The sequence below is a fragment of the Pinus tabuliformis genome, chromosome J (genome assembly GCF_031772625.1).
Source record: "Pinus tabuliformis cultivar Carrire ecotype Pingquan chromosome J, CPIR1, whole genome shotgun sequence".
In the NCBI taxonomy this organism is placed as follows: Eukaryota; Viridiplantae; Streptophyta; class Pinopsida; order Pinales; family Pinaceae; genus Pinus; species Pinus tabuliformis.
Window position 1 is genome coordinate 1,030,637,363 of NC_142295.1, and position 11,863 is coordinate 1,030,649,225.

Sequence of the window (11,863 nt, forward strand, 5' to 3'; positions counted from 1 at the left end):
GAGGAGTCCTTTCTTTTTGGGATCAGCGCAATATAGGTGGAAGAAATATATTGATGAATTTTCCTTTGCGTTCTGATCTCTTCTACCATACCCAATATATCATTCTTCATTAAGTCAAAGAAGTGGATGAAAATGTCAATGGACCAGCCATCTGGCCTGGGGCATTTGTCCTTTTTGAAAGACTTCATGACAGCAAGTATTTCCTCCTCCGATATCTCAGCAAAGAGCCTTTCATTATCTTCATTGCTGAACATATTAGAATAAGGGTCAATACCCCATAGTATGTCATTAAACTCCCTGCTATCCTCTCTTTTGTATGCCTTTTAAAAATAATTGACAGCTTCTTTTGTTATTTCTTCTTGGGAGTACAGGGGAATGCCCTCTTCGTTTTTGATTTTCCAAATGGAATTATCAGCTCTTCTTTTACTAGCAAATCGATGAAAGAACTTCGTGTTCTTATCGCCCTCTTTCATCCAAGTGATTCGGCTTTTAAGTTTCCAAGAGATTTCTTCAATCTTCAAAAGATTTTGTTTCTTCTTTTCGAGTTCCCAAATCCGGGCCCAAGTGTTCCATGAAAAGGCTTGAGCCTTCATGCCCTCAGCTAAAATAGCAAGTTCCTTTTCAATCTTTTTCAGCTCAAAGCAATTTTCTTGTTTTTTCCGAATTTTCCACTCTTTCACCTTGGATTTAAGATTGTTCAACTTGATAATAAAGAGCTGCGATGGAGAGGCCTGCGCAGGGAGAAAATTAGCCGTCCAGCAATCCCGAACCATATTGACAAAGGTTTCTTCTTCAAGCCAATATCGATTGAATTTGAACGGATAACCTTTGCGAGCATTTGAGAACATCCATTGAAGAGAGACTGGCCTATGGTTGGAGATAAAAACCGGGAGAATGTGTGAGGTTGGGATACCATGTTTCTCTATCAATTGTTCGTGCATAATAAATCTGTCCAATCTTTTTGCTATATAGGCCTCGCCCAAGCGTCCATTATCCCATGTGGGAGACATAGAATCCAGAGAAATGTCTACATAATTGAAAAACATCATAGCTTCCTTGATTTTCTCCCCTAGAGTGTCAATTTTTTTCCCCTTTCCCCACACTTCATCTGGTCCCATCGTGCAATTGAGATCTCCGGCAATGAGGAGCACTTCGCTCTCTAAGATACTAGAGGCAACGAATGGATCCCAAAAGGATGCTCTGTCCTTGTAAGGAGCATAGAAATTCAAAATATGGATCCTGTCGGAACAACCTCTAAAATATGCAGAGATCAAAATTCCCCCAAGACATCTGAAATTTTTTGCAGAGACCCATCTCAAATCCCATATCACAGCAAGACCTCCGAAAAGACCCGACGCCTCTGTAGCCGCTATATACCAGAAAGGAAACATTCGCCTGAAGTAGGAGATAGTATCATGATAGTTATGCATAGTTTCCTGTATTAAGATCAACCTGTATGAAGAAGAGAAAAATAAACATTTTAGAGCATTGAATTTGGGACTTGCTTCGAGCCCCCTGATATTGATGGAAAGCATGTTCATCATTTGATACAATTTTCGAGCAAATCTGCTCTAAGAGGCCCAGTACCAGAGGAATGATAGATGGGAATATCAATAAGGGAAGAGTCTTGGAAATCCAGGTGTCGAGATCCCTTGCGACCTCTAAAGTGCCGACTGCCCCTATTAGATTTCCGGCGAACAGTGATGTTAATAGCAGAATTTGGACTAATACAAGGAGAAGAAGATTTCTGTGGTTTGTGGATGGTTAGGGGGAGTAAGTGGAGAGCATTTTTTTGCAGCAGCATGTCCAAATCGCTTCCGATGGAGTTGGAGGGGGATGGTAGAGGAGAGAAAGGGGGAGAAATGTATGACATGGGAGCTTTCCCTTTCGAGGCCGCGCGATTCTGAGGGGAGAAAGAAGGAGAGTGAACAGGTATGGTGGGGGAACATTCAGCTATGATGGGCGACGGGGAAGAAGAGAGGGTAATGTGGGAGTTTACTGCCTTTAGGGCAGGGAAGTCATTTCTAGCCATAGAAGGAGGGGGAGCAATCGGGAAATCAGGGGGAGGAATAGGGGGAGGAGACGGGAGAGAAAAAACAGGATCACTTACCGCATGCAAATACCCCGTAGAATTAGATCTCCTAATCAGAGTGAAAGAGGATTTGTGGACCCAGGGCGAGAGGTACGAACGCTGATTTTGTTCCCCTGTCTGATTAGAAGAAGAACGGTATATCTGATATCGAGCAAAGGGGATAAACTCAGCTGGGGGAGAAACTTCGCTAAAAAGACGGTTATCTCTGATATCATCCGCGGGAGATACCACAGATACATTAGTATTTTATTTACCTTTTGGATTTTCTTCCATACCATACCATGATTTTTCCGCGGACATTTCTCCTTTAAATGACCCATTTTATGACATAGAGCACACCTAAATGGCACGCCCCAGTAGTCCAGCCTTTGAGAGGCAGATAAATTGCCCCAGATTAAGTCTATGTGATCCAGAAAACCACCCCGGTAATCCTTTTCAATCAGCAGCCAAGCCACCCTTTTATGGAAAGTGAATATGAATGATATAGAATACATTTCTCAGCTATACAGAATTCAGGCTATTTCTATCAAGGAAGGTATGAAATATCTGGGTTTCCAACTAAAGCCCTCGGCATATTCCATATCCGACTGGTCACGGATTATCAATAAATTTTATAAAATGATATCGGGATGGGAATATAAATGTTTATTTTTGGTGGGCAGGATGATACTCCTAATCCTTACTTTCTCAATTATCAGTTTATTGGGCGCACCTATATTATATACCCTCTGCTGTCATAAAAAAATTAAACAGTTTGATGGAAAGCTTCATCTGGGGAGGAATTAAGGAAAAGAGCAAATATCATCTCACAAAACTCCCTCCCAAAGAAAATGGGGGGTTGGGGCATCATGCATCTTCGCAGTTTCGATATGGCCCTTCTTTGTAAATCTCTGTGGAGAGCTGTTTTTGGAGACAGCTGGTGGGCCCCAGTATTGCAGCAATAATGCTGCAACTCCTGGAACTCCCTTCTTTAATTTTATCAACCCGGTAGTTCGTAACAAACTTGGAAGCGACGGTGCTGTATGCACAAGTACTAGCTCTTGCCACAGCTGTCACTTGGTCAGCTGGCACAAGTCCACTAGGAGCTTAAGCCAACTTCTATGAGCTCTTAGAAGAAGCTTTTTAATTGATGGATCAAATCTAACTCGAAGGAAGCTAATCTATTTGCGAAAAGAGATTGAAAAACTGAAGGAAAACGTAAACCCTAGCAAACCCTAATTCTACCAGCTAGTCCTACTGATGCAAAGGAGAGAATGCAAACTACTGAAAGATATGCCATTACTTCTATGAAGGTAAAATACATGTGTATAGACTACCTCTATCTGAAGGAAACATATTTTTGTATTTTTGATTAAGTCGTCAGTTTCATCATGCATATGCTTTCACTGTTCTTTGACTGTGCAGGGGTGGATCAAGGAGAAGAAATGCTTGGAAGAGGTCGGGAAGGTTCAGAGAGGATCTAAGGAGTCCCTAACACCCTTCCAGAGAGTTTCACAAAGTTTGGCTATAAAGAAACCTCATTTGTGAGCTTCTACAGGAAGTCTGCAGGGGTTCTACAGGATGTTCAGGAATTTCTACACGATGTTCTGTAATTTTTCTACAGGATGTTTAGAAATGGGATTTTGGAGCATGGATGGAGGGAAAAAGATGGAGGAATGGATATGGAGGTGAGATAAGGGTGTGAGGAGGTCCAAGACTTGGTGGATGGAGCTAAGGAATGGCGAGGATGGTTCGATTTGTTCAAGGGAGAGTGAAGCAATGTCGCACAACAATTACGGTTATGTGAGCAAATGTGGCAAACGTGAGGTAAGGATTCTAAGTAGAGGGTGGAGTGGATGGTTATGATGGAGAATAAGCAGGTGAAGGAGTGGTACAGGTGCTCTGCAAGTCGTTTTTCCAATTTGAACCAACAAAGACTTGTAAATTCAAAGACCTAGTTACGTTGACCTAATTTGCTAGTTGTCAGTAAAGAGAATGAACATAAGTGTGACTTGCAATGAAACCATGTATTTTAACTCATGCAACTAAGCAAACGAAAGTCTAAACTTGTAACCAACTTCTACACATGAAGATCAAACACTAGTGATTGCATGGCAAAGCAAAATCAGTGTTTTTGTGGGCAGCAAAGTCATCCTAGTCACAACTCCTGATCCCACTGAGGGAGAGGTGAAACCACAGATGTTTGATGGCCCGTTTCTTGAAGCTTTCTCTGTTAAAAACCTATCAACTAAATCTGAGCATGAAAAGCTATTTTACTCATTAAAAACAACCTCAATAACAAAACAAGATTTAAATCCAAATAGCAGATTTTATTCTAAGAACGCAACAAGACACATGAAAGTAAACAAAGGAGGTACTGGGCACTTGAGATGGGCCCAACCCCAAGAGCTACAGCCTCCTAAGAGAGATTTAGAGCTGGTGCAAAGCTGGATTCATCTTTATTGAGCAAGAAATGTTACATTCCAAAAACTGTCCACAAGGAGAACTTGAAAATGTGCTGAAAGCAAAGCTAATCTACTGCCTAAAAATCGAACTACAAACTAGCTAACTTCTGCCTACAACATGACTAAAAAATGACTACAAAATGACTATAAAGTGACTAACTGAAATGAGGCCCTAAGCCCTCTTATTTATACAAATTGAGGACCCCAACAGTCCTCCTAAACTTTAGGGACTCGGCTGCCCAAAACTTGCAGTTAACAGCAGTCCTACTTGACTTGCTTGGCTGCCCTTGTGATAATTGATTTGGTGGCCTTTGAACTCCGAGCTGATGGAGGAGAATTCGAGGTAAGGGCCCATAAATGAAGGGGACACCTTCCTACAAATCCTCTCCCTTGTTCTCCCACGAATTTGGCTGCCAAGTGCTCATTAAAACCTTCAATTTTGTCTCCAAGTTGACCAAAAAGGCTACACAAAGCACACATTAGACTTGTTGGCATAATGACTAACCCAATTCACTCTATTAGCATAAATATAATAAAAAACATGCAATAAAATAATGAGAATGGTGGATTAAGTCGAATTAGGAGGTTGAATGAGCCCAAATAATTATCCACTTTTGGGGCTCATCATCCTTTGGAGCATTGCTATGAAAATAAAGTATCTTGGGAACAAAGACATCACTTTTTGGTACAGGAACAGATCGCTTGGCCCATGCCAAGGTTCGGCCATTTGGAGAAGTTTCAAAAAGGTATCTCAATTCTTCCTTAAGAGACTGATATGGAAATTACAATCTGGTAACAACATTTTAATTGGCTTCGATCCTATCTTGGGAGTACAGACAGAATCCCCCATCCCACAACAACTTCTCATGTCCCTTCATCAGAAAGGTCTGTTCTATTGGGCACAAGTCTTACATGGATGGCAGGGAACTATTCCTATTTGGAAATCGGCCATAGAGCTGGGCCTTGATGAAACTCTAATTGAAATATGGAACAAGATTATATGGGATATGAAACATGCGGGATTTTATAAAACAGAGGAAAATGACAGCATTGTCCTGCAGATAAAGGAGGGAAAGTCCAAAGTACTAGTCAAGGATATATATCTCTCCATGAACGAAAATTTAATGGATGCCTCCCGGAGAATATTTCCCAAGTCCTTTTGGAAAACAGGTTGTCCACTCAAGATCATTCTATTCGCATGGCTAGTATTTCATGATAGAAATCTCACTTGGATTAATCTGCAGAAAAGGAACTGGCACGGGCCAGCCATATGCTCAATTTGTTTTGCTGAAACGGAAGACAACTTACATATTTTTCTCAACTGCCATAACACACAGATACTATGGAATCGTCTGGCTTCACATTTCGGTTTTTCTGTCACTCCACACTCCTCTATAATGGACGCCCTTCAATGGTGGAGTTCCCAGAAAATCGAATGGAGACCTATCCCGCTTATAGTTTTCTGGTTTGTCTGGAAGTGGAGGAACAAAAGAATATTTGAAAATGGCAAGGAGGATTTTGGGCACTTATATGACAAAATTATTCCATTTTATTCAACAATCCTTCCAGATTTTCCCCATCAAATACAATCTCAGCATATTTCGGCAACAGTACAGCTCTCCAACCCTCGGGCACACTTCGATGGAGCATCAAAAGACGACGTATGTGGTTGGGGAGTTTATATATACATTGCAAAGGACCTTCAGTACTATATCTATTGGAATGGTGGACTGGGGATGACCAACAAAGCTGAGGCTATAGCTCTCCATGGACTTCTCATCTTCTGCACCTTTTTGGAGATTGGCTCAATACATATTTACGGTGACTCCAAAGTCATTATAGAGCACGTCATTGGAAAACATTCTATAAAAAATTACTCTCTCATTGGATGGATGAACAGAGTTACAACTCTTTGGAAACCTTCTCGCTTCCCTATCTCACACATCAAGCGTTTGCAAAATGAGGAGGTGGATGAACTATCAAAAAAAGGTTTGTAATCTTCTCAAGGTATGTGGCATCTGAGCATCTTTGTTGATTCCGTTACATACTATCCACATCCCTTCATAATGCCAGGCATATAGTGTCGCCAGAATCTGGTATGCTTCAGTTTCTCGATCAAAATATCTTGCCCATGGAAAGTTTTTTTGTTTCTTTCTGTTTATATAACTGACTGACCTCCACTAAGCAGATATGACCAATCTACAGAAATTAGTATAATCTAGAAAAAACCATACAGGTTCTTATTTTTTGTAAATTTGCTATCTTCCTGGCAAAGCACCTACTGGACAGAATGTATACTCAATCTATAGAATGTACAGTTTAAATTTTTGAAGTATATAATATATATACAGCTTTTTCTCCTGAAAAAAATAGATACATCCAATTCCAGCACAAAAATTAGCCTTTAAATTTTTTGAAGATAGAGTTTAAGTTAATATATTATATTTATTTTCACTTTAATTTTTATGCGAATCATTATTTTATGCAAAAAAAACTGTGATTATTATTATTTTTTTACATGAAATTCATAAAAATGTTATTATTTAACCATTTTTTGTTAAATTTTCTTATAAAAATTGTTTATTTGACATGTTATTTTTAGCAAAAAAGTCACAAAATGTGTAATTTTTTTGTTATATTTATATTCAAAATGTGTATTTTTATGCCAATTGTTAGAAAATATTTTTTTTAGAGACAATTATTTGATATGCATTGAACTATTAATTAACGATATAGAAATATATAGAAGATCGAAACTTTAAAATATCGACATTTTTTTTTAACTATGCAAAAAAATAAAGATATCACTACAAAGAAAAAAATGAAAAAAGATGAAGAAGACGACTACTTCAAAAATTGTTAAATTTAGAAAATAATTATTCACATTTAATACATTAGAAAATTTAAAGTAAAAAAAAAAGTCTTCTAAAAAAAGGGCTTGACGCTGCATCAACACTTTTTAAAATCAGCATGAAAATCACTAACATTTTAAAAATAATATACATAAGAAAATTTAAAGTGTCAAAAACTATGCTAATATATATATATATATATATATATATATATATATATATATATATTCTGAATCAACACTTTCCAAAATGGGTTGATTTTTTGCTACCTCAAAAAAAGGGGTAATCGTATCACTTCTTGTTTCAAAGTTTATATTGTTTTATCAACAAAACAAAACCAAAAGATTTCACCAATACCTCAAAAAAACAAAAAACATTGATTCTAAATCTAAAGGGAGTAGGATCGAGCCTTCCTCCCTTATTGTGTTTTCCTCCAGATATACGAAATGCATATAAATTGTATCATCTGCAAGGCCCTTCTTAGACAGTGAATCAACTACAAAATTTGACTGTCTGAAGATGTGTTGCAAGGTAATCTGATGAAAGGATTGCTTAAGGATGATGATGTGGGAGATCCAACCGTTAAGATTTGGAGGGGAGAAATTTGTATTAGCAGAAACCCCTTCAATGAGGGTCTTAGAGTCTCCATATACATGAATAATGTCCATAGACAATTTCTTGGAAACCCAAAGAAACCCCAAAGCGCCAGAATCTCCGCACACATGTTTGTACCTGCTCCCCCATTCCACGATATCTTGTAATGTAACCTGTGATTTATACTGAGCCAAACACCACAATCGCAAATACCTCTCTCAGTTGCTCTATCAAAGTAATAAGCAAGATAATGAATGTCAATAAAGATGAACCAGAACGATAGATCTTTATCCTTTTGTATGCAAACACTGATATAGATCTTTATGCCTATGTATAGTAATATAAGTGACTATTTTGATTTAAAAAATTATACACATAGAATTTAGATAAATATTAAATAAAAAAACATGTAGAATTTATTATTAAAATTAGTATTTTTTTTTTAAATATTATTAATTTAATCATATAAAAAATAAATTTTCCCCATATCTAAAAAAATAAATAACAATATTTTTTCCTGACATAAAAATTTAACTAATTAACAAAATTTCATCTCTAAAAACGTGTCTATAAATATCTAAAAAAATAAAAAAAATTCTTACAAATATTAAACTAAAATTACAAAGATAATAATGCAGGGACAAAGTGAAATATGCTATTTGTATATTTAGAGCACTTCATTTTAAACAAATACATTTTCATTGTTATGGTTTCACCTTTTTTTAATTAAATGTGAAACATGTTTTCACAAACTCTAAACAATGCAATATGGTACTCAAGATATATGTTTTAAGTAGAGACAAAAATATGCTCTCAAACAAAGGGATCATTCAAAAGTCTTGCACATGCTCTTTGTTTTTTATGCGCTCCCAACAAATTATAAATAAAGAATAAAGTTGATTTAACTTCAATTTTGTATTTAATATTAATTTATTTAGTTGAAAGTTATTTTTTTGAGTTCATAGTTTTATATATATATATAGATAAAGAGTTAATGTGACTAATAGATCAAATGATTTTTACGGTATTTTTTTGGTTAATTTTAACCAAAATCCAATAGGAATTTTTAAAAACTTGAGTTTAAGTTGTTTAATACCTAGAATTTGAATGCCCCAAAGGTTTTTTAGTGCATTAAATCTATTTATGGATTCAAAAATATATTTTAAATAACAAAAAACACAACCTTACTTGATATTGTATTGCAAAATTTCAATGAAAAACTATTTCGTCTATAAGTAAGACTACACCTATATATGTGTGTGTCTATGGAGATGAATCAACAACTAGGTCGAGCTCATACTTTCATGACATGGAGTCTATTTTGACTGTTACCACTATATTCTCATACTACACCTATATATGTGTGTCTATGGAGACGAATCAACAACTAGGTTGAGCTCATACTTGCATGACATGGAGTCTATTTTGATTGCTACCACTATTTCCTCAGTGCATCACAAACTCCCCAAACAAGACACATGGACTAGGCACGATTTGAACCAAAGACGTCACAAGGATTGTCTTAAAAATATACTATCACCAATTAATTTACACCCTCGATGACAAATTTTTACATAATTAATTATAAAGTGAATTTTACTTAAATTACAAAAATCAACTGTCATAAAACAACTTTAATGTTCTTTTTGTAAGTTACTTTTTACATGTAACATTGTAATAATGTTTCACTTATTTTATAAAAGTAAGTCACTTCATCTAGAAGTAACTTATTTATAAACACGTGTTTATAAAAAAGTTAAAGAGGAGAGACTTTTTGACTCAACAACTTCATTGTGCATCCTCACCCCTTGGACCAACTTTTACCTACCATGTGGTGCTTTCTGCTTTTAGTTTCATTTTTTAAAACTTTTAAAACTACTTAATTTTGTGAGAACTTTCCATCAAGCAATCACTTTCTATTTTTGAAGCCATATTATTTGGAAGATGTATTACAAAGTAAATGAATTCAACAGATTAATCTAAAAACTCCTTGGCAGAGTAGGTGGTCCCAATAAAAAGCACTATAGATTTTTTTGTGATTTAATTCATTTGAATTATTATAAATTAAATCTGTTATTTTATATATACTATTTTCAAATAAAATAATGGTTGGGCTGTAAATACATTATTTTCTCTAGCCAAAACCCACTTGGACACTTGTTCCAACCCTCGTGCAGGTGTAGGAGATCCTTACCTACCAGCCAAGAAAATAAGGAACACATACCAAGAAAATAAGGAACACATACTAACTAGAACTATGAAGCCTATATTCACTCTTATTCTTTCCTGCGAGTTGTAGGGGACATATTGTCAGAGATTGAAAGGAAATAAATAAAATATGTCTATTATATATGGATACAAGTTCAATCTAATGTCCATACATCATTAACTTTCTTGGAAAAGGAAAATAATAATTTCAAAAGAAAAAAAAAAAAGTTTATGAGCCTTCCCAAATCAAATATCCTCTTATTATAGATATGCTATTCATGCAAAGTATCAAAATAAAATGTATCAGAGCCTTTTTAATATTTCTAAAGGTTCATACGTGTATAAGTTTTTATTTCAACGCACACGTCCAACCCAACTTGGGGTTTTCTAGATGTAATCCAACCACTCACTTTTAATGCAATTTTCCCCATAAGTTCAGATCATTGCAGAGAAAAAATATAAAAACTCAAAATAGGACAAAGTTTACTGTCAAACCAAGCATTTGATACCAAATCAACTGTATCTTAGATATGGTCCCTTTCATTAGCTCAAATTTAACAAGCGGTTAGGAATTACAACTTATATGATAAAATGAGGGGTATCTCTTAGCATAGGTCATGTTTCCTCTTCATAAAGCGGGAGAAAAAATTAAATAAATAAAAATATATGATGAAATGTATAGTAATTTTTCATTTGACAACCCTAAGCTAGATGATGTCATGTGAGTAATGAAAATGATTTCTGGGATCTTTTTGTTTTCTAGTTTTTGTTTTTGTTTTTTTCTTGGTTTTGATCCTCGACGTGTGGGTTATTGCTCACTCCGTCTAGTGCATGTATGCAACTCAATTCCTCATTCTTGGCTCACAAAATCATTACATGCAATATTAATTCATCAAATAAATTCAGCACATATGTATATCAAACCATAAATGCATCAAACTATGATTCATGCATATAATGTAAAAATCAACCTTTATTAATTTAATCACTAAACTATTACATGGTGCCTTGGCTGGCCAATCTTTGTTCTAATTTGCGCCCTTCATACACACACAAGTTTACAATTTGTAATAGAAAATTAGAATATCATGGATTATTTCGAGATCCACGATCTTCTCCATAAGGTTCTCAACATGATCCTCTCCACAAATCTCTCAACGTGATATTCTCCACAAAGCGCTCAACGAATTCCTAAGATCCTTCACAGAATTGTTTTTTCACGCTTTTAATCCTTTACAAAATAGATATTATCCTACTTTTTCATAGCGACACCTTTCAAAACTTGTTCTTGCTAATTTTCTTGGAGGATGGGTCAATGCTCCTATATCAGACTCCCAAGGTAAGAACACTTATGACCCCCTAGCCATATGCATATGGTCTTCTCGTAACAACGTCAACTCATGAGTTGCAACACGCCTTTGCAGTAACAAGTCTCCACCTTGCTACACGATACCTCACCAAACTTCCTCCTGAGTTTGGCCTTTTTGCATCTTCCTAGTTCTCTTCTCCTGAATCCTTTGAGCACTCCTTGCTCTAGGCTATTGCAAATCTTCTCACCTTCCTCTGGTGTCACTTGCACAGAGAAAAAAAATATCTTACCAGATATTTAGTAAACTTGTACCTTCTTCTATTGCTTCTCCTCCACACTATATGCAGGAATTCTCTGCACTTTT

General features: G+C 36.0%; 1 protein-coding gene across 1 annotated transcript; it reads right to left on the reverse strand.

Moving 5' to 3' along the window:
* Nucleotides 1-323: 323 nt before the first annotated feature.
* On the reverse strand, nucleotides 324-1,391 carry LOC149230378 (uncharacterized). Its single transcript, XM_089381299.1, has one exon. It carries the CDS (start codon nucleotides 1,389-1,391, stop codon nucleotides 324-326), a length of 1,068 nt encoding a protein of 355 aa, XP_089237425.1.
* Nucleotides 1,392-11,863: the final 10,472 nt, after the last annotated feature.

Coding starts and splice junctions, on each gene's coding strand:
- LOC149230378 (XM_089381299.1), bottom strand. CDS start 1,391: ATGTTTCCTTTCTGGTATATAGCGGCTACAGAGGCGTCGGGTCTTTTC.